This window comes from Heptranchias perlo, chromosome 1 (genome assembly GCF_035084215.1).
Source record: "Heptranchias perlo isolate sHepPer1 chromosome 1, sHepPer1.hap1, whole genome shotgun sequence".
NCBI classification, from domain to species: Eukaryota; Metazoa; Chordata; class Chondrichthyes; order Hexanchiformes; family Hexanchidae; genus Heptranchias; species Heptranchias perlo.
Genome location: NC_090325.1, coordinates 146,555,166 through 146,579,501, shown reverse-complemented (window position 1 = coordinate 146,579,501; position 24,336 = coordinate 146,555,166). Strand labels below are relative to the sequence as shown.

General features: G+C 42.3%; 1 protein-coding gene across 4 annotated transcripts in view; it reads right to left on the bottom strand.

Annotated features, from left to right (window-relative positions):
* Window positions 1-1,651: 1,651 nt before the first annotated feature.
* The window catches only part of anapc10 (anaphase promoting complex subunit 10), a 63,230-nt gene continuing 40,545 nt past the window's right edge, over window positions 1,652-24,336 (bottom strand). For 3 of the 4 annotated variants that reach the window (XM_067992394.1, XM_067992406.1, XM_067992400.1), the window contains exons 4-5: window positions 22,706-22,826; window positions 1,652-2,042 (exon numbers count right to left, since the gene is read on the bottom strand). In XM_067992394.1, coding sequence (XP_067848495.1) covers window positions 1,812-2,042; window positions 22,706-22,826 — 352 coding nt within the window. In that variant the 3' untranslated portion in view covers window positions 1,652-1,811. Of the gene's footprint in view, window positions 2,043-4,740; window positions 4,839-22,705; window positions 22,827-24,336 lie in introns of all 4 variants that reach the window. The other variant, XM_067992412.1, reaches the window with a different exon arrangement.

The following is a 24,336-nucleotide window of genomic DNA, read 5'->3' as shown; positions in this document are numbered from 1 at the left end:
AAGAGGGGTGGAAGGATGCTCATGTGGAGCATAAACGCTGGCATGGACCTGTTGGGCCGAATGGCCTGTTTCTGTGCTGTAAATTCTATGTAATTCCATGTCTACTTCAGCATTTGTGTTGTGAATCTTTTATGTTCCTATGCAGCAGTACAAACACCAACACCACACCGCCCCCTTCCCAGAACTTTCATTTATGTTTACATGTTTTTTTTTTGCATGCCACATATTGCTGCTGTGCAATAATAGAAATTGAAAGCATTGAAAATCTGCATCTTGGGAATTTACATGGCAGCTTATTGCAAACACACTATATGGTAAGTTGGTTGAATGTTGTTGATAAATGAGTATTCCTGTCTTTTGTGTCATAACAGCTACCCCAACTCCAGACCAGGGATCAGGGCTATTTACATATTGAAAGCAGGCACCCACACTATTTTCAATGAGACTGGGGTGCCTGCCTCAGTCGAGAGGAGAAATATCGGAGCAACACCCCGCGCCAACTTTAAGGAGCTATGTTGGCCGAAGAAACCCTGAAAATGTTTCTAATTTCTGTAATTCAAAGTTGTTATTGGAAAACCATAATTTGAATCACTTGTGGGCCCCACTTCCACCAGAATCCAATCCTGGCATGCTACTACACTGCGTCGTGTAGGATACTTAGCAATGGGGAAAATGGAGATAAGAATGGTGGGAATTCTGATGGATAACTTAATTCCACCATTCCCACCTCTTGAGGTTGCTGACACAAGAATACCCTTCCCCACTTCTGGTGGAATGTGGTATTACAAAAAGAGGTGGAGACCCCACAGAATTGCATCCTGCTCCAAATTCTGGTCTGCACACCCTGATCCCGCCCCTCCCATACCCAGGAATTTTGGGCTTTACATGTTAATAAAGTGCATTACTGTAAAGCCTTCAGCCCAAGTGTGCATGTGTCACCTGGCACCAGCAAGCAAATCATGTCTGCTGCTATTGTCATAACCAGGCATCGATATAATCTGCACGAAAATGTACTGCTCTTAAGCAGGGTTTTGAAGAGGGGGAAAAATTAGCAGGTGGATCTGAATGAATTGACCATAACTGGATTGGCTTAAATTCTTGTTAAGTACAGCAACTTTCCACCGAAAATTTCAACAGGAACTTAGATAATGTATGGACATAGCTGTGACACCCAAATATAAACTTGCGTCTTGAAATTCCACCATGTGTCACATTTATCCTAATGCATATTTGCGATAGGTGCATGATTTTGTCAATGGATAAATTTATAGCCATTTTAGTGACATAATTTTGCATCGATTATAGCTTGTTTTGTGGGATTTTTTTCCAAAAACAGCTTGGACTGCAGTATTTTAATTCAATTAGCTTTCTGCTAATGTTTTTAGGAGGGGCTGTGGGAAAAGTTCACTCTACACAGCTGGATGAGTTTGCCTTCGCAATGGTCTACTATTGATTTGGAAAACAAATGAGGGGGCTTTGTTTATTGTAATGCTAAGCTCCTTGGCAGGGTCCACAAGTTAATAGTTAACCCCCTCAGACCTGCCACTCAGATTTCTTATCACCACGTATCCTCGGCCTGATGGAAAGGCAAGACTAGTCAGGGCCACAGGTTTCTCTGCAACAATTATCATGACCACTCAAAGAGCACAGCTCGAGGCATCATTTTTATTTTGCCTTCATTCAATATGGAACACCTTGCTTCCACACAGTATTAAAATTAATGATTTTTTACAACAAAGAAAAACCAAAACCAGCAGCCGTTGAATTAGCCTTCAGAGTGCATCAAAACAACATTCGCCTTTAATTTTCAGTCATCTAATGCAACGATACATCATGAAGTCTATAGTGGTACATCTCGGAAATTTGCCGATTGAACTTTCCTCCACTGGAGTGTAGACTTTAATTTGCCTCATATGAGTGTCTCTTCCATTCTGATGATTGGCTAGTACAGCAATCTGTATCATAAACGTACGGATTGGCTTCTTGTTGACATCAGTAAGCGGAACGTGTATCCAGCCGCTGGGTTCCACCAGTTCTAGTTGCTGTAGTTAAATTAAGACAGGCTATTAACTATTGTTTCCATCTTATTGCAAGCATATACAATAAAAATCCAGTACAATAGCTGCAATTTTTTTTTAATTAAAAAGGACACATTAAGCACAGGGAAAAATAAGTTTAGAACTGCTCATTAATTTTTAATGCTTCCAACACAAATACTCTTGTAAAGTTTTGGCTGGAGGTCATCAGGCACTGGTTTAAAAATATGCTGGACAACTATAAAATATTGATAATTTAAAGAACAAAAATCTAGCATCAAGTTGCATATAAAATAACAAGGCTCACATGCTACATACTGAATCTCAGTAAATTACAACATATCCTTCAAGCCATTAGTCTCAAACCAGATCTTCTCCACTCCCGGTCAGTGAAACTACATGGGAACCAAAATGCTTTGTCCTATTATGTATGGACATCACATGTAAATATAATTGTATTATGTAGATCAACAGCAGCAGAAACATACATCTGTCTTTAAATAAATGTAGCACTCCTACAAAATAGAGAACATTTTTCAACTGCATGCTACTGGCATGGAACCTTATTGGATGGGATGTGTATTAGGCAATCACGTGCACACAGCCAATGATTTCCATCAATTATGGGCTGTACCCCTATGATTTTCCAGTATGTGCTCCAATTGGGTTTTCTACATCCATCTAAACAGGCAGAGAGGGCCTCAATTAACGTCTCATCCATAGCACCTTCGACAATACAGCACTCCCTCAGTACTGCACTGAAGTATCAGCCTAGATTATGTGCTCATCCCGGAATGGGGCTTGAACCCACAACCTTCTGAGATAAGAGTGTTACCACTAAGCCATGTTGACACTTAGGAGCTGAGGCTATGAACGATTGAATTAAAATGAAGCTGGCAGCACAAGGCAGCTCCATGCTCAAATGCTGATCCGAGATTTTCTTTTGTGGAAGTTAAGATCTTGGGGCAAAGTGTAAGTAGAGAAAATTTTTATGAATGCTGCATGTGGGGTGGGGAGGGGAGGAAAGCGAAGAGAAAAAGACAAGAAGGAAAATAACTCATGCACCTGCACAAACTATAGGTTGGAAGTATTAATGGAGTTAAAAATGTTAAGATTGCTTTCCCAATATTCTAGTCTTTTCCAACAAAAACATTGAGTAAATTTGTATTTTTCCATTAGGAAAGAGGAACAAAAAAGTACATTGTGTATATTTTACTTTAGTGTTGAAGTACTCCGAGAGGGTAGCTAGGCTAACAGCCGTAACTGCCTCTAACAAAAAAAATAAATGCATTATGTTGAATTAAAAGGTAATTATTTAACTTGGCTGTATAAGCCTTAAATAGACTTTCAACTATAATAAATCACCCGTGCACTGGTTGACTATAAAAAGATTTTCCTGGCAAAATTTTGCTATAGTTGATTACATTTACATATTGTTCATTTTGTATCTTTAAGCCAGTTTACTGAGTATTAATATCAATGCAAAGGATTTCTGCACATTAAACTGAATGTAAAACTTACTTGTATATTGGAGTATCAACTTAATGTATTTCCATTGACATTGAAGTGCGCTTCCAAGTAAAATATACATTTTATTTTTAGTTAAAAAAGATTAATACCGTTTATATGCAAGAAAGCACATTAGAGACATCAAATATGTGAGTTTAGATGTATATAATTACATAGTTTTCTAAGGTCATTTGGGAATGCTAAATTGGATTGAGCTCATACAATGGAGACAATAGTAAAATTTTCCAAGTGGTTGAGCACTTACTCTGTAGCGAGCCAACAGCAACCCATTACGCATTAGCATAACCTGCCACCCACATTGCTGAAGAAACAGCTTTCAAACACATGCATTAAACTCAAAAACTACTAAATCCTTTAACACCCATTCACATTTTTACAACACTTCATTTAGTTGAAAACGCAAAAAATTTAGCTTTCAGTGTTCTTGCAATGAACCTACTGTGTTGATGGATCAATTGTGAACTCAGCTGCTGTCTGAGATTCATGGCTAAAAACAGTTTAAAAACAAAAATGCTGAGTGCACTATATTCTTTATATCACCACTCTTGTGAAACACATTACATGATAAAAACTCTTCCAGAAGTTCCCACAGTGTGTGGATACAGTATTCATTACTCTCAAATGCAACACATCGTACCCATATAATTAGGGGCAGTTTTTTCCTTTATTCCCCTTTCATTTTTCTGAAGGATCAGCTGAGCGGAGTCCAAAACATGAAGTGGAACAGATTGCAAAGTCCATTTAAAAAGTACATGTACTTTAATAATTGTATAGAGAATTGGGGAAAAAATATACTTACAGGCGTGCACCATATAAAAATAGATTACTGAACAGTTTTCTGAGAATCCCCCACTTAGGAAGCCAGCAGAAGGCCTTACAAAAGCTCACACAATTGTGCAGAAAGATTGCAGCAACCATTGCAGAGTACTTGATTCTGCCACCGCAATCATGTGAACATCTTAACTGCCAAACTAATGGGTCACTCCCCAGAACAAAAAAAAAAGTTTTTAATCAGTACATATGTTGTAGCAACCTCAGAGAAGAGGGAGAGCAGGAGGAGAAATGCACACCACAAAGACAATGGGAGCAGCAATTGCCAGAAAGTTCTCTCTCTCTCACACACACACACATTCACGGTTTGGAAGTTTCTCAAACTCAATAACATTAGAAATACCATGTCTCCTGCAGTCAAATAGCCTGCTGACTCTTGTCATCAAGGCTCACATATGCATTCAGGTCAGTTGGCCAAAATACTGGATGACAACTGGATGCCTGTGGAAAAATATTGCAGGGTGGAATCAACATCAGAGGAAGGGAAGGGGAGAAAATTGGTGACAAGTTAAAACAAAAAGTAGAAATGTTTCAACAACATTTTGCATAACGATGTTAGATAATTTGCATAGTTTCAAAAGGCATAGAGTTCTTAAAGGTTTTGAATATAAAGTAATATTACAGGACTTGTTCGATCCATAAGGAGGACTAACAGATGAAAACCCCTATTTGTACCTAACCTCCACCCAATAACTAAACTACACAACCATCAGAAAGTCTTTGGGTTTGGCATTTTCTTTGTTATTACCACAATAAAAAGGGTATAATTATGTGCAACTGAAACAAAAAAATATAATCAATGTAATAAGTCATAGCATTTCTATGAAGAGAATTCCTTTAATTCAATATCAGAGGTATTGTTAAGAAATTGTTAGGACAAATGAGCCGAGCTACCCTGTATGCTATACACAGCATTAAAATAAAATATATACAAAATTCTTTAAAATTTTACCACTACACAGTGACGTTTTGTATATTTATATGAAATAAATTAACGCAAGTAAAATACAGTAATACTGGCAGCTAAGGTTTACATCTGAAAAGTTATTACAGATGTACTGTAAAAGTTTACAACCTTTTGTTATTTAGTTTTAGAAAAACACGTATTACACATATCAGCTATTATAGCTCTTTGCAAACAATCTCATTCATAAAATAAAGATCTTCATTGGAGGTATTGCTACATTAACATTGCTGGCCGAAATGCGTGGAAGTCCTACTGAGTTATTCTATCTTTAAGAGAACCAAGCTGAATACAGAGAGTACAGAGGAGAACTGAAAAAGGAAATAAGAGGGGCAAAGAGAGTGAATGAGAATAGATTAGGGTAACATAAAAGGGAACCCAAAAGTCTTTTATAAACATATAAATAAATAGTCAAAGGAAGGGTGGGGCCAATTAGGGACCAAAAAGGAGATCGTCTTGTGGAGGCAGAAGGCGTGGCTGAGGTACTAAATGAGTACTTTGCATCTGACTTCACTAAAGAGGATGCTGTCAATGTCACAGTAAAGGAGGAGGTAGTGGAGAAATTGGATAGGATTAAAATAGATAAAGAGAAGGTACTTAAAAGGTTGGCAGCACTTAAAGTAGAAAACTCACCTGGTCCGGATGGGATGCATCCTAGGTTGCTGAGGGAAGTAAGGGTGGAAATTGCAGAGGCTCTGGCCACAATCTTCCAATCCTCCTTAGATATGGGAGTGGTGCTAGAGTACTGGAGGATTGCAAATGTTACACCCCTGTTCAAAAAAGGGGAGGGGGATAAACCCGGCAACTACAGGCCAGTCAGCCTGATGGCAGTGGTAGGGAGACTTTGAGACAATAATCCAGGACAAAATTAATTGGCACTTGGAAAAATATGGGTTAATAAACGAAAGCCAGCAAAGATTTGTTAAAGGCAAATCGTGTTTGACTAATTTGATTGAGTTCTTTAATGAAGTAACGGAGAAGGTTGATGACGGTAGTGCAGTTGATGATGTGTCTACGGACATTCAAAAAGTGTATGATAAAGTACCACATAATGAACGTTAGCAAAATTAAAGCCCATGGGATTAAAGGGGCACTGACTGCGTGGATATGAAATTGGCTAAGGGACAGGAAGAAGAGAGTGGTGTTGAATGGTTGTTTTTCAGACTGGAGGGAAGTATACGGTGGTGTCCCCCAGGGATCGATATTAGGACCGCTGCTCTTTTTTGATATATATTAATGACCTGGACTTGGGTATACGGGGAATAATTTCAAAGTTTACAGATGACACGAAACTCAGAAATTGTAAACCGTGCGGAGGATAGTGACAGACTTCAGGAGAACAGTCTGGTGAAATGGGCTGACACATAGCAGATGAAATTTAATGCAGAGAAGTGTGAAGTAATTCAATTTGATAGGAAGAATGACGAGAGGCAATACAAACTAAATGGTACAATTTTACAGGGGGCGCAGGAACAGAGAGACCTGGGGGTGTATGTACACAAATCTTAGAACATGACAGGACAAATTGAGAAAACTGTTAAAAAGGCTTTATAATCAGAGGCATAGAGTACAAAAATGAAAGGAAGTTATGCTAAACCTTTATAAAACAATGCCTAAGACCCATCTGGAGTATAGTGGCCAATTTTGGGCACCACACTTTAGGAAGGATGTCAAGGCCTTGGAAAGGGTGCAGAGGAGATTTACTGGAATGGTGCCAGGGATGTGGGACTTCAGTTATGTGGAGAGACTAGAGAAGATGGGGTTGTTCTCTTTAGAGCAAAGAGGGTTAAGGGGAGATTTGATAGAGGTATGCAAAATCATTAAGGGTTTTGATAGAGTAAATAAGGAGAAATTGTCTCCAGTGGCAGAAGCATCAGTAACCAGAGAACACAGTTTTAAGATAATTGGCAAAAGAACCAGAGGTGACATGAGGAAAAAATAATTTACACAGCCAGTTGTTATGATCTGGAATGCATTGCCTGAAAGGGTGGTGGAAGCTGATTCAACAGTAACTTTCAAAAGGGAATTGGATAAATTGAAGGGGGGAAATTTGCAGGGCTATGGGGAAAGAGCAAGGCAGTGGGACTAATTGGATAGCTCTTTCAAAGAGCCGGCACAGGAACGATGGGCAGAATGGCCTCCTCCTGTGCTGTATCATTCAATGATTCTACCTGTGCTGTAAGATTTATTCCATTCTTACGATCCCAAATTGCAGAAACCATGAATGCATACTTAGAGCAAGTGCAATTAACGTTAAGATTTTAAAAACTTTAAAGCGTGGAGCTCAGTGATCCTGCACTTTGCTGGAATTTCACCCACTCACCTTTTTAATATCACGATGAACGTATTATTATATAGTGTACACAGATTTTTAATTTATAGAAATGCCTTTCCTTAAATATTGCTCAGCTCTTAGGTTATCTTACATAAAGCATTTGTTGTAGCCCATTTTCCCATGAGTCTTGTAGCTCTAAATGCTCTCTAGTTTAGTTAATCTACCTACTCCTTTGAAACAGTTTTTAAAAGAGGAGTGAAAAAATCCATTAAACAATAAAGTTTACAATTTGGAACAAAAAAAAGTGTAAAGTCAAAAACAAAAGATTTTTTTCCACTCCATGCCAATTTTCTTCCCTCTGCTCTTTAAAGTGTTGACCTCTTGTTGGAACATAATTGCATGGGTGCCAGTAACTCTCCAATATCTCAATGAAATGACACTCTTCCTATGAGTCTAGACAGTGAATGCTGATGGACTATTTGACCAAGGGGGCATCACAGCAGAACCCCACCTGGAAGATGTTCTCATCCATTGCCCACTTATGCACTTCCACCAGTGTTACTGTATGGCAACCAGAAATGGTAATCTGGCCAAATTCCCCTCCCTATTCCAAGGAAGCAAAGTCTGATTGTAGTGCCATACCATTGCCCTAGTTGAGATCAAAGAATTCGGCACAAACCAAGGATTGAATCTGGGAAGCACCTGTTCTGTATGACTCAGTTACTCACTAGACATCAGGGTGGCTAAATAGAAAATTCAGAAAACATTACATGGAGAGGTTGTGAGATAAAAGGTATAGAGAATCACTAAGACATCAACGTTACTTCCATCTTTCAAAAAAATGCTAACATCCTCATTAAAGATACTGTAAAATATCTTTAAAATATATAATTTTTCATTATATGCACAATTTGTAATATTTATCATAAACACTACTTGTCGACCACTGCCTCTCCCTGCCTGCCTGACATTGAGGATGTTAACTGCTAGTACAATAGCTATCAGGTGTTAATAGTCAACACATACTCTACTCACTGACACTATAAAACAGCGTTTAAAAATATGTACATTTAAATGACAGCCAAAAATGGATTTGAACTCATTTTTGGAGCCTCAATGCATCACAATTGCATTGCTGATAGTTAGTGATTATAATGCAGAACTGCATTCTTCAGGACATAGAATGAATGAATCAGAAATGTTCATTTAAAAATAGTCTGGTATAGATTTTCATTTGATACTTCAACTAAAAATAAAGAAACTTTAATCACACTGAGAAATTTGCCAACAGATCAAAACAGCAGAATGTAAAATCCAGCAAACTGAAAAAATTGGTGAAAAATAAACATGAAACCATTCTTGTACCAAAATATCATTAAAAGTCAGCAGCCACACGTCAGCACCCCGTGATTAAAGATGCTTAATTTTAGATGCAGCTGCCAAGCTAAAAGCTAAACCTGATACATTTCAAATGGACATCCCAATTAATTTCCTACTTTAGCTCCAAGTCGTAAATGGACGCCATTTTCCATTCAAATCACTAGCATCCAGATAAAGAACTATTTCAAAATCATTAAAATGAAACATTTCCATTTTGCTTGTTGGATAAAAATAAAGAATAAAAATTATACATGAAAAAAGGGAATGGGCATAGAAGCACTCTTATATTTCAAGCGCATCTTTTAATTCAACTTCAGATCTTGGCCTTAAGCAGCTTATATAATGGGCCAGATTTTGCTGTAGCAGGGCATCTAACGATGTCTGCCATTAGTTAGACTTGCCCCTGCATCCTTCAGCTCAAAAAATTTTGCTCACTAAGTTGCTGGAAGTGCGAGCTGATAATGTCGCAATGAGGGAAACAGGGCATCTGGGACCTGAGTGAACAGGGCAAGCAACAGGGTAGCTCCTTAACCAATGAGATTTAAGGATTGGGAAATAAATAGCTGAAGGACCGAGAAGGAGGGTGAATTAAAGGGGATGAATTTAATGTCAAATCAGGTACAGAAGGAGAAATAAAGAGAGGGAAAGAAAGACTGAATCAAAGAGAGAGAAAATGAGACAGAAAGGAAGAGTAAAAATTTAAAAAAAAAATTTAACATTTTTAAAATCTCCTAAAACAATTCACAACCTGAAGGAATGAGACTTCACCAGCAACTTCACCCCATTCAATGCATTTCAATGGTGAGGCAGACTGTGAAATGCCATTTACACAAAGATAACAGCAGAGCCGGGCAACTCGCTCAGCAACTTTTTGATATTGGCATTTAACCGCACATCTGCCCCTCGCCTGAAGTTGCTGTACCATTTACACATAAATAACGGCGAATGCCATTAGCCTCACCATTATTTTGACAGCAAAATCTGGCCCCAATATAAACAAAATCTCTTTTGAGATAGCATTTGTCCAATAGCTCAAATCCTGCAATAATGTCTCATCCTTAACAGCACAGCATAAAACACCTTTCCCTCGGGCAGTCTCATCTTTAAAGAGATCTGAATTGATCACATGGTAAAGAAACTATGTAGAGCAACAAAAAAGTCTTTGAGGCAGACAGTTAGGATGCATTACTATGGCACTGTAAGGCAAATTGAGCTGACCTAACACCATGTCCCTGACCTAGAAGTATCAGTAAATTGCACATCTCTTAAATGTATACCAAAATCTAATTTTCTGGGAGACAGGGGAGGGGGTGAGGGGAAACAAAGTGGAGAAGAGAAATAAAATCAGAAATATACATAGAAAATATGCTGTAATGCAAAAAAAGCATTAAAAGTACACAGTGGTACAAAAATAATTAAAACATTCTGAGCAACGGTAACTAAAATAGAATATCTTCCAGAACTCAGCACAATGAAATACATCTCAAAGAGCTACCCTCTCTCCAGTGGTTAACGAATAAGGCTCTGCATTTACAAAGACGAAACTAGGGACTGCTTCAATATGCAGTTAGGCCTGAAAATATATAAACTTGATGGGACAGAGTTCCACAGAAATGGAGGCAAGGGAGAAGTCTGGCTTTCAAACCACATACCTTACATACAATCAAACGGAACATAAAAGACCATAAGCAGAGCTTCCATTATTAAACCCTTACACTAACATAGAAATTGTATACTCGCATAACATGGATTGAATTTGCATTTTAATTATATTAATTTGATTACTAAATTTGTGATTTTATAAATTGTAAGGGATATCTTACCTAAATCCATGTGGTTAACAATACAATGCACCTCAGCCTCATTGGTTGCGTGTTTGGCCGCTCAGCAACTCACAGCAGCAGTTTCAGCAGCTGGGAGAGGGTAGTGCGTTGAGATGTATTTCATTGTGCTGAGTTCTGGAAGGTATTCTATTTTAGTTACTGTCGCACAGAATGTTTCAATTATTTTTGTACCAGAGTGTACTTTTAATGCATTTTTTGCATTACAGCATATTTTCTATGCATGTTTCTGATTAATTTCTCTTCTCCACCTTGTTTCCCCTCACCCCCTCCCGTCTCCCAGAAAATTAGATCCAGCAGGATGTAGGCTTAAAAGTTTTTTTTGGGATGCTTAAAAATCCCGTTTTAAGGGAAGTGTTCAGTGTATGATGGGAGTGTGACAGACTACACTCAAAAAGCAAAGAATTGCTCAGTCAACAGCACCTAGCTTTACAGCACTCAAGAGTCTCAGAACTACACTTAACTCTCACATTTTATAAAAGATATACATAAAATATCAAGGAGTTCCTTTTACTTAAGGCTCAAGCTCCTTACCTAAAAGTTTATGGTGTTGGGCACACTCAGTGAAGTTTATTCTTTTCTGGTACAGTGGTAAAATAATTATTTTGAAGGCTATCAGTGTGATATATTTGAACAGTGTAGACTGGACCACCTAGATGATTGATAAAATTCCACATGTACTATATCTGTTTGGAGCCATGGGTTATGTCACTATTAGTTCAGATCAGTAGTCATGAGGTATAATATTTATGCAATAAAAAGTACCAAGGAAACATTAAAATTCAAGTTTTAGAGTGGGCACATGACATGATCTGCTGTGTGTCATTGCTATTGTGGTTAAATACCAGGAGGCCAACTTTTCTGACCTTTGCCCCGGGGAAATGTCCATTCCCGAGCACAAAGCTGAGGCTTGCAACAGGGATGCTCCTGGGCCAAGTTATGGCCTATGACAGGAAATACCAGTGCACGTGGGCTTGGACAGGTGTAGCGCACTTCAGGTGTGTTGATCCTGTCCAGCACTGGGGCAGATGGGAGGGACATGAAAAATCAGTCCCCAGAATCTGTGCTACAAAGCATAATGCTACTTTCATTGCACAACTAAATGACTAGATTTAGCAAAAAGTACCTGTAGTAAATGTCTTAATTTACAGTTGCTGTACAGTACAACTGAAGAGCATGCAATTGCAGAGGAGGGGAAGAAAGGGAAGGAATTACTTTGAAAGTATTTTCTCATCTACATTTACCTTTGCCTACATTTGTGGCAAAGCTAAGCAATCTTCACAGGACTTACTCCATCCTACTGATTTTTTTTTATTCGTTCATGGGATGTGGGCGTCGCTGGCGAGGCCAGTGCTTATTGCCCATCCCTAATTGCCCTAGAGAAGGTGGTGGTGAGCCGCCTTCTTGAACCGCTGCAGTCTGTGTGGTGAAGGTTCTCCCACAGTGCTGTTAGGAAGGGAGTTCCAGGATTTGGACCCAGCGACGATGAAGGAATGACTATATATTTCCAAGTCCGGATGGTGTGTGACTTGGAGGGGAACGTGCAGGTGGTGTTGTTCCCATGTGCCTGCTACCCTTGTCCTTCTAGGTGGTAGAGGTCGCGGGTTCGGGAGGTGCTGTCGAAGAAGCCGTGGCGAGTTGCTGCAGTGCATCCTGTGGATGGTACACACTGCAGCCACAGTGCGCCGTTGGTAAAGGGAGTGAATGTTTAGGGTGGTGGATGAGGTGCCAATCAAGCGGGCTGCTTTGTCCTGGATGATGTTGAGCTTCTTGAGTGTTGTTGGAGCTGCACTCATCCAGGCAAGTGGAGAGTATTCTATCACACTCCTTACTTGTGCCTTGTAAATGGTGGAAAGGCTTTGGGGAGTCAGGAGGTGAGTCACTCGCCACAGAATACCCAGCCTCTGACCTGCTCTTGTAGCCACAATATTTATATGGCTGGTCCAGTTAAGTTTCTGGTCAATGGTGACCCCCAGGATGTTGACGGTGGGGGATTCGGCGATGGTAATGCCGTTGAATGTCAAGGGGAGGTGGTTAGACTCTCTCTTGTTGGAGATGGTCGTTGCCTGGCACATGCCTGGCACGAATGTTACTTGCCACTTATCAGCCCAAGCCTGGATGTTATCCAGGTCTTGCTGCCTGTGGGCACGGACTGCTTCATTATCTGAGGGGTGTCTTTATAGAAATGGAATAATAGGATTGTTGGCATGACGAAAACCTAACCTGTACAAATACCCACCTGCTTATCTAAACAGAGTTAGTACATCCATCACTTTATTTGAATGGGTTATCAAGTCAGGTTAATTAAAATGCGATTGGCTTGCCATAGAAGTTCAGTGCGAAGTACTTCCATTTTAATGTCTCATATCTCTAGTAGCTTTCAAAAAAAAACTTTTACAGCAGCACTCAGCTGATACTAGGTTAGACATCATTTGACTGCTTAAGACGACCACCCAGAGGTGAAAAGAATGTCAATCTATATGATCAGTGCAGGCACAAACTAACTGTGGTTAGTCAGCTATATATGTCTCCAGCATCTAGCCAAAAGGTCAGTGGATGAGGTACAGTAAACCAACCCATATTTCCCTCACCCCCAGACATGGGTCATTTTTATCAATTGTCATAAATTGATAAATTGGGGAAAATGTCAGTACACAAATGACACATCACACCCAGCATCATCACTACACCTCCCCAGAAAAAAAAAGCAAAAATACTCTACAAAGCATCTTTCAAACTAGGATGAATTTTAATTTTATATATTGTGAAATAGACAGGAAAGAATTTCTGTAGCACAGTGACACCTAGTGGTTAAAGACCAAATTCAAGTGCATTAAATTAATTTATGAGGATACCGTCAATATGTTATATTACCAACCTTAAATATAATTACAGAAAACACACGTAGATCCTCATTTTACACTTTGGCAAAGAATTATTATAAATACTAGCGATGCTTCTGTGGCTTTTCTCACTCCACTGTTACCTCCAAAGTCCCCCAAGGATCGAACCTTGGCCCCCTCCTCTTCTATATTTCCATGCTGCCTGTGCAACATTATCCGGAGACGTGGGCCCCGCTATTTATTCGTGAAGATTAGTGGCAGGTCAGAAGATTGAACAGAATACAAAAAACAGCAAAGAATGACTAAAAGAATAATAAGGAGGGAGAATTTAGAGTACGAGAGAAAGCTAGCTAGAAATATAAAAACAGATAGTAAGAGTTTCTAGAGGTATTTAAAAAGGAAAAGAGTAAGTAAAGTGAGCGTTGGTCCACTAGAGTGTGTGTCTGGGGAATTAATAATAGAGAATAAGGAAATGTCGGATGAATTGAACAGATATTTTGAGTCCGTCTTCACTGCAGAGGATATAAATAACATGCCAGAAATAATTGCGAATCAAGAGGTGAAAGGGAGGAATGAACTTAAAACATTTACAATCACCAGGGAAAGGGTTGGAACCATAGAAAAGATACAGCACAGAAGGGGGCCATTCGGCCCATCGTGTCCGCACTGGCTCGAAGAATAACCAGGTGCCCATTCTAATCCCACCTTCCAGCACCCGGTCCGTAGCCTTGCAGCTTACAGCACTTTAGGCACAGGTCCAGGTACTTTTTAAAAGAGTTGAGAGTCCCTGCCTCCACCACCAATTCGGGCAGCGAATTCCATACACCCACCACCCTCTGGGTAAAAAGCTTTTCCTCATGTGCCCTCTAATCCTTCCAACCAATCAGCTTAAATCTATGTCCTCTAGTTTTTGAACTCTCTGCTAGGGGAACAGGTACTTCCTGTCTACTCCATCTGGGCCCCTCATAATTTTGTACACCTCAATCAAGTCACTCCTCAGCCTCCTCTGCTCCAAGGAAAACAATCCCAGTTCTGAAAAAAATATTAGAACTAAAAGCTGACAAGTCCCCAGGTCCTGATGGACTTCATCCTAGGGTCTTAAAGGAAGTGGCTGCAGAGATAGTTGATGCATTGGTATTAATTTTCCAAAATTCCCTAGGTTCTGGAAGGGTCCCATCAGATTGAGAAATAGTGAAAGTAACTCCTCTATTCAAGAAAGGAGGGAGACAGAAAGCAGGAAACTACAGGCCAGGTAGCTTAACATCTGTCATAGGGAAAATGCTAGAATCTATTATTAAGGAGGTTATAGCAGGGCACTTAGAAAATCTCAAAGCAATCAGGCAGAGTCAACACAGCTTTGTGAAAGGGAAATCGTGTTCGACTAATTTATTAGAGTTCTTTGAGGAAGTAACAAGCAACGTGGATAAAGGGGATCCTGTGGATGTGGTGTACTTGGATTTCCAGAAGGCTTTTGACAAGGTGCCACATCAAAGGCTACTACACAAAATAAGAGCTCATGGTGTAGGGGGTAACATATTAGCATGGATAAAGGATTGGTTAGCTAACAGGAAACAGAGAGTAGGCATAAATGAGTCATTTTCAGGTTGGCAAAATGTAATGAGTGGAGTGCCACAGGGATTAGTGCTTGGGCCTCAACTATTTACAATCTATATCAATGACTTGGATGAAGGGACCAAATGTATGGTTGCTAAATTTGCTGATGACACAAAGGTAGGTAGGAAAGTAAGTTGTGAAGAGGACATAAGGAGTCCGCAAAGGGACATAGATAGGTTAAGTGAGTGGACAAAAATTTGGCAGATGGAGTATAATGTGGGAAAATGTGAACTTGTCCACTTTGGCAGGAGGAATAGAAAAGCAGTATATTGTTTAAATGGAGAGAGATTGCAGAACTCTGAGGTACAGAAGGATCTGGGTGTCCTCGTACATGAATCACAAAAAGTTAGCATGCAGGTACGGCAAGTGATTAAGAAGGCAAATGGAATGTTGTCATTTATTGCAAGGGGAATGGAATATAAAAGTAGAGATTTTTGCTATAGTTGTACAGGGCATTGGTGAGACCACGGGCTCGATTTTCGGACGTCCAAGCGGGTGCGTTCGTGGCGGAGGGGCTCCGAAAATTCGGGATTCCCGGGGCAGGTCCGGAGCCCAGCTCCAACGCACCCACTTCCGGGTTCCCCAGTGACGAGCTTAGATGCGCGCGCAGCCCTTGCTTGCGGGACTCCAGTCGGCAATTAAAGCCGGCGGGATCCCACTTAAGGCAATTATTTTGATACTTCAGGTCGTTAGCACACCTGATTTGTAGGATATTTTAGGAGGGGTGGGATTTTCATCTAAACTGAGAGTGTTTCCCCTACTGGGGGAAAACACTCCCAGTTGAAATGGAAGTGTTGCAGCCACCAGCCTGTGGCAGCTGCAAAGGTCCATTTGACAGGGGGGGGGGGGGGGGGGGGGGAGACCCTCACTCATTGCAGGAGGCCACTCTGTCATTTTGGACAAAGTTTGGCCTGCACCACCCACCTCCTAACACTAAAATTCACCAACTTGCAACCTCAACCCCGGTGTGCAGACACATTTACCTACCTTGTGGATGCCTTCAAACGTACATCTTCCGGATGGGGGCCGTCATAGCTGCAGTCATGATCTCCTCGGAGGACGAACAGCATCACCAGCCTCGCCGTCTACCTGACACATGGAGCTCCACAACACAGTGCTGTGACACATCCACCTGCACAGCAGGAGGGAGGGCAACCGCAGAGAGAGATGCGTCGCAGGGTCTACAGACGGAGGCTCAGCTTTCTGGACCTCTCTGAGCAGCAGTGCACACGGAGGCTCAGAGTCACTCGACATGTAGTCGTGGACATCTGCAGCCTCCTTCATGCCGAGCTGCTCCCAGCTGGCCCGAGCACCATCATCTTATCTGTCGCTGTCAAAGTCACCACTGCCCTCAACAACTTCTCCTCCGCATCCTTTCAGTGTGCCACCTAGGATATCGCCAGCATCTCTCAGTCGTCTGCAGTGACACAATGGGTGGCATCAGTTGTGGGTCTTCATGGTGATCCTCAGGAAAGGGCATTATCGCACAAACCAGACAAAATTTGCAAAGACGTGGCAGTAGTGGTGATAACAATTTTTTATGATTTTTTGCAAAACAAACAAAAGTAAACCAAAAACATGACATTTTGTCTTACACCCTTGTGCATCCCCTTTGTGCTCACAAAACCTTCGCATTACGTTTACGGGAACCCGTACGTGGTGCTACCCCTAAGGCTTCAGCAGAGGTAGTGGCAGGTTGCTCTTGTCCATGCCCTGACCGATGAGATGCTTTGCGCGGATGCCTTCTGGGTTTCGGTGCCCGTGAGGGCCCCTCCAATGACCTGTGCAGGGGCAGACTCGGCCACCAGGAGAGGAGGCAGCATTGCGGGTACTGGTTAAGAGGGGGGCAATGGGTGAGACGTGGGAGCGCTTTGAGTGGCGCCCCACTTCCATGTCCCCTTTCACCATCATCCCTCTCCTGGCCCAGGCCCACATCATTCCTTCCACCCTGCTGGACGACAGTTTGAAGGACTTGTGTGAAGCCTTGGAAGGCCAGTTGTAAGGTATCTGTCAGCCTGTTTAAGGTGGCAGAACGTTGCTCACCCTGAATCCGAACGGCCTGAATGGACTCATTGTTGAGCCATGCTTGACGCTCGATGGAGGCTAGCCTTTCCTCCATCGCAGACATTCCCGCACCTACCCGTGACACTATCTCAGAGATGCCTTCACGTCCCTGTGACAGTATTCCACTCATGCTGGAGATGGACTCCTCCATCCTCTGCGCGATTGTGGAGAGTGCGTGTGGCAATTGTTCCAGTACCTCGGCAACATGCTGCTGGCCCTCGATGACTCGCCTTTTCACGGCTGTTCCCCAGGGTTCAGCATCTGGGTCCAGCTGCGCAGAGCCTGGAGAAGAGTGCTCCCACCGACGTGGACCCTCCATGGCTGCCCCTGCCACCAGAGTCTGCTTGTGCTCACGTGCGTGGTGACTCACCATGTGCAAGCCCAACTAAGCGAGGACGGGGACCCATCGAGGTGTGTGTATCTGCACTGGTGGATAGCTGGCTCAGATGTGATGATGCACCCTCAGAGGCCGGCAGGTCCTCTGAGGAATTGCCTCCACCGTCACGGCGCTCGCAGATGGCCCTGCAAGAGAACAGAAAGCAATATTAAGCATGTGGACAGATGTTGAGGTGCTGCAGATGCCAAGTGATGCTAAGATCATTCACTATCATGAGTGCTGAGTGTTAGATTTCTGTCACCAGCCGCTTGTGCACTCCCAGTCTCGGCGTCCGCCACGGACAGGCACTCCAGTGTCCAGCTTATTTCGAGTGCCTGCTGCTCCGCATCTGTTAAGGCCACCTGGTGTGGCGGGCCCCCTCTGGTCCTTGCCCTTTCCCGGGCATTCAGGCATCTCTTCTCCTATCAAGGCAAAACACAGAGGCGTGATTGAGTGATGGTTGCATGGTGACCCGCTGCATGCATTGGTGTGGGTGGGGGTGAGCGTGAGGGAGATGCATGGGAGGGTGCGTGTGAGACATAGCCATGAGATGGGAACTGGGGTGGTGAGTACGTGCAGGCAAGGTGAGGATGATAGTTGAGTGGATGTGAGGAGTGATGCGAGAGCGTTGTGGTGGCAGAGGTGATGTGGAAGACGGAGTGTGCGAGAATGCGTAAGTATACTCACTTTGGCTGACCTGGTTAGGTCATTAAATCGTTTCCTGCACTGGACCCAGGTTCTGGACATATTGCCGCTGCTGGTGACCTCGGCCACCTCCACAGGCCTTCTTGGTGTTGGAGGGAGGACACTTCCTCCCATCCGATGGGAAAAAAATTTCCCTCCTCCTCCTCACCCCATCGAGCAGCACCTGGAATGAGGAGTCAGAGAACCTTGGAGCAGCCTTGCCTTTGGACTGCTCCATGATCCGAAATTGGTTCTTTGCTGCAGGAGGAGCATTGGAGGACTGCCCCTTTAAATAGGGCTCCCCCTGCTGACAGCCTGTGATGCGGGTGCGCAGTGCGCCCGCTGCGCAAGTCTAGAACGGGAAACCCGGAAGCCAAGGTAAGTTACGCCCAGTTGGCCCCCCGCTGCCAACCCACCTCCCTCCTAATATCGAGCCCCACATCTAGAATACAGTGTGCAGTTTTGGTCTCCTTATTTAAGAAAGGACATAATTGCTTTGGAGGCACTTCAGAGAAGGTTCACTTGACAGATTCCTGGAATGAGGGGGTTACCTTATGAAGAAAGGTTGAACAAGTTGGGCCTGTATACACTGGAGTTTAGAAGAATGAGAGGTGATCTTATTGAAACATATAAGATCCTGAGTGGACTAGAAGGGGTAGATGCTGAGAGGATGTTTGCCCTTGTGGGAGAAACTAGAAATAGGGGCCACAGTTTAAAAATAAAGGGTCTCCCATTTAAGATGGAGATGAGGAGAAATCTTTTCTCAGAGAGTCATGAGTCTGTGGAGGCAGGGTCATTGAATATTTTTAAGGCTGAGCAGGCTCGAGGGGCCAAATGGCATATTGCTGCTCTTAATTCGTATGTTCGTATGAAGGGGGAGGTGGGGGAAGAAAGAGAGGATTTCCGGTTGGGAAACCCGGAAATATGGGTTTCCAGGACGCCCTGCATAATTTAAACGCAGGACGTCTTTTAATTTTTCTCAGCAGGTTTCCTGCACGACAGCCATCCAGATTTACAGGCTGGCTGTCTGTCGGGTGGGAAAATAGCTGGGTAGCGGATGCCAGGAGGGAGGTCGCTACAAGGAGACGCTGGAGGACTGGAAGGTGGGTAAATGTTATAATTACATTTTACAGATAGGGGATGTCTCGGACATCGGTGGGTGGGCAGCCGGCATGACGTGGGGAGGCGGGGAAAGAGAAAAAAAAAATCACTGGAATCAGAGAGTCCGATCACAGCAGGTAAGGTTGCTGGGCCTGGAGGAATCACTCCTGCTCTTCCTGGCCCACAAGCAGTGCAACCAAGGCACTCACCTCAGGATCCGGCCCTTCTCACCTCCATTTCATTGGCAAGATTCACAAGCCCCAGGAAACACTTGCTGGAGGCAGTAACCTTGAAGGTCTGTTAAAATCAATTCATAAACCTGATTAATGTCTCATAATTGCTCCGATAACTACCCCCCGTCTGCACTAATTAGGGACCGACTCCAGCGAGTAGTTTACTCACATGCATCGAAACATGTCTTCGTTAAAGTTGGAGCCGGGTTGCCATCGCGCTGGTAAATTCATTTATTTTAAACCTCCATTCAGCCCCCAATCCACCCATTCCTTGGGATTTAAACTCCCCCCATGGAGTCAGGTTCCACATGTACGCTGACAACAACCAGCTGTACCTCTCCACCATCTTTCTTGACCCCTCCACCGTCTCTGTGCTTTAAGATTGCTTGTCCGACATCCAGTCTTGGATGAGCCACAATTTCCTCCAAACAAGCTACTGTACTTGGCCCCTGCCACAAACTCCGTATGTACACCATCAATTCCATCCTCCTCCTCAGCCACTGTCTCACGTTAAACCAGTCTGTTTGCTACGTCGACGTCCTATTTGACCCCGGGTTGACCCTATATCCCTGCCATTGCAAAAGACCACCTACTTCAACCTCCATAACATTAGCCACCTCTGCCTTGTCGTAACCCATCTGTTGCTGAAAGTCTCATCCATGCATTTGTCACCTCCGGCCTCATCTTCCACACTTCATAAACTTCAGCTCAACCAAAATTCTCCCTGCTGTATCCTAAGCCGCACCAAGTCCCGCTCGCTCATCACCCCTGTACTCGCTGACCTACATTGGCTCCCAGTCTACCCACGCTTCCATTTTAAAATTCTCATCGAATCCTCATAGTGTTCAAATCCTTTCATGGAATTGCCCCTCCCTATCTCTATAACCTCCCCCAGCTCTACAGCCCTCCAACAACTTTGTGTTCCTCCAACTCTGGTCTCTTGTGCATCCCCAAATCCCTTTGCCCCATCATTAGTGGCTGTGCCTTCAGCCATCTAGGCCCCACATACTGGAACTCCCTCCCTAAATCTCTGCCTCTCCACCTCCCTTTCCTCCTTTAAGACTCTCCTAAAATCCACCTCTTTGACCAAGCTTTTAGTTACCCCCCCCTAAAGTCTTCCTTTGCCTCAGTGTTCATTTTTGTCTGATTATACTTCTGTGAAGCACCTTAGGACTTTTGTTTTTACATTAAACATGCCATATAAGTGCAAACTGTTGGTGTTGTAATTCAGATGATATAAAGCTTGTGTTATTGATCAGTGTATCATGTAATGCACAATGTATTATTCGGCTGCTAAGGTGGATTCAACTTATTTAATCATCATTCATGCACATCAGGCACAGCATGTTTAAGAATCTGCAATCAGGAAAGATTTTCCATTTTAATGTGATTTATACTTTGCCATAAAAATGCATAAAAAGAAACAGAAAATACAGAGCAGGTGTCAGTGAGGATAATTTTTTTTTAAATGCTCAAAAAATTGCAACCAGACGACCAGAAAAATGACTTTCTTGCTGTGCCTGAAAATCTGGTTGCAATGTTGCGAGACCCCCCCACCCCGACACAAGCACAACTGAGAGTCGGGGGATGGAAGGTTTGATGGACGGACACAAAAGATCAGAGAGACTTGGGCGTATTGTAGTTATGCGGGTAACTCACTCACGCTCAAAATTCTGCAATGTTTTAATTAATTTGCACCCAGATTACTGGTGTATCTGGGCACAAACATGGAGGTAACTCCAGGCCAAGAATTTTCTTTGAAGTAACTCCATGTGACCACAAATGCCCCTTTTGTCTGATCAGAGCCGACGCGGCGAGGCTCAACGCGATTTTAGACTCAAAAAGTGTTTGAAAAATCCGCCCGTTTATGTCTTCAATCTTCACAGGTGACTTCAAAATTCTCTATACTAGGTTATTTTTGTTAGTGAATTACTATATAAGATTGCAAATTCTTTATATTAGAACATAACATTAAGACTTTTCTGCATTATTAGTTCTTGGGCAGTCTCTGCATCAGCCCTAGTTAAAGCATAGTCCACTTACTTGAAAGACATCACAATTAAATGAGCCACATTAAAAAATTCTCTAGACTTCAACCAAAATAATAAGTGTTTTAATGTGCTGCAACAATATACTAATAAGGTCACTAAACAAAGTGTGGTTCTTTCAAGTAGCGCCTGAGAACTGATTAACTGGAGTCAGATTCATTGAAGGTTTGAGCACTTTGTCAGTAGTAACTCTATGTAGAATTGGTTTCCAAACATTCAGAAAATTGGAGTATTTGTGACATTAAATTTCACCGTCACCCAAGGACTTAGGTATGGGCTGGCACAGGCTGGTCAGTCACAGATCCACTGGCCAATTGCGATCCCTGCCTCATCGCCTTGGGAAGGTAATCAATCCTCAGGTGCCTCGGAGAGGGAAGAGGAAAGATGCAAATTATTTCTAAAAGGCATCACTCCCATGCTATTCTCACACACCTAAGTAGCTGCTGAAAAGTGGCCTTGTCAGAGGCTCAGAAGGGAGTTGCCTGCTTTATTGGTCACAGAACAAGGGTGCCCAAATTGTAGCCTATAGCCTACACACTGCTGAGTTGTCTGGCAACACAGCCCTCGAAGTTGTGGCAATTTAATCTTTTTGCGCTCATTTCTTATTCACTGATTTGTTCTGCTTGAATTGGGCTGGAGAATTAAACGGGCCTTTTAAGCACTATTGCCTCGGTGAGGAATAAATCTTAAATCAGAATACTTGAGATATGCAAATTAACAGGAACATGAGTCTAATGTTTATATGTGGTTCCCAAGGTTCCTTGGTATATACCTATGCAGGCCATGGAGACCAACAGCTTGGACATCACTGGTCTGGGAAGCCTTAAAACAAGAGACTTTGCTACCAAGGCAAATTTTATGAAGCAAGATGTGGTAAATTCGTACCCGCATTTCTTTGAGGTCGTGAAAGTTGTTTCCCACTCTGACAGAGACCTTGCTTGGAGTATAGCTTTCATCAGATTTGTAGTCTGCATAAATACACAGGGTCTTCACAGTTGTTTTTCGTCTATAAAAACAAGCAAGTTAATACCAGCAACTGAGGCATCAGAAATACATGGCATAGCGAGCACTGCGGGAGTACCTTCACCACACGGACTTCAGCGGTTCAAGAAGGCGGCTCACCACCACCTTCTCAAATGCAATAATTGCTGGCCTTGCCAGCGACGCCCACATCCCATGAATGAATAAAAAATTGCTGCCTGAAGTGAGGACAGCTGCAATATTTCTTTTTACCAGCTCTTAACAGATGTACACTGAAACCTATTAAAATCAAAATGAATGTACCATAACTTCACGTGTGAATCTCTAGTGTGGCCTGGTAGGGTAATTGACTGTGTGGGGCCTCTAGGCCAATCCCAACCCTGTCTTCAATCAAACAACCACACACATGTACTTTTCAGCAGGATTTTTGGAAAACAATCAAGAGCAGAAGCCTGGCCAAACTCCCCCCCCCTATCTAGCCCAGGGCACAGTACACATCTGTTGAGCCCCTAATGCCACCCCGGCTGAGATCAGCCAACTCAGCACAGACTAGGCATCAAATATGGGATCCACCTGATTTGTATGTTGCAATTTCACCAGGTGGCACTGCCACCAACATCAGAGGAACCTTATTTGCTTTTTAATAGCCCTTTCACAGGTCCAGGCATTCAATATTACAACATATATCACTTGTTTAGATACAACATTATTGATGCGTTCAAATAACACCAGAGTATAATTCAAGGTTTCTGGCCCCACCCCATTCCAAAAAGGCCAATCAAATAAATCTCAATCTATTTTGTGAAATTATGGCACATTCCCCTTGTCTGATTTTCTTCAAAGGGAGAATCCTTATATCAGCTACAATTCTCTTCTGAATGAAGTAATGTATACGAAGATTACCATTTAGGGGACTATGTATTTATGCAATGGATATAAATTTGAAAAGATTAGAAAGAACTTTATTGTTGTGCTCTAAATCTTTAGATACTGGGTGGTCTGCAGCAATTTTCTGTACCCAAAGCATTAAGAAACCAGACACAAATGATGATTGATAACCTTGACTTTGAGTTCTTCCTTTAACTAGCAGTCAATCATGGAGAACTTTCATAATGTAAACTAACGCTTCTAAAACTGCCAAAAAACATATGCTTGTAACTACATTGCAACATAGGAAATTTATACCAAAGTTAGCAATATTATGCACAGAATATACATGAATACTGTTGCAATCTTAATGTTTTCTTAAAGTTTGAGCTTTTGATAACATAGCTTTCCCTTTGAATGGTTGTTCAATGCTTCCTGTGAGTATGCCTCATTCCGCAGGAATGAGGAGTGCAAAAGCTAGCCCAGCCCCAGTTTAATAATTAGCCCAACTGTGATAAATTGAAAACTAAAATATACATAGGGTTCCCATTATGCCCCCTATAAATTAAAGCGCATAAATATTGCATCACATAAGACCTGCACAGGATATTGTTTTTTCATATAAATTACTCAAACTTTAAATGAAATAAAGTAAAATAAACACATAA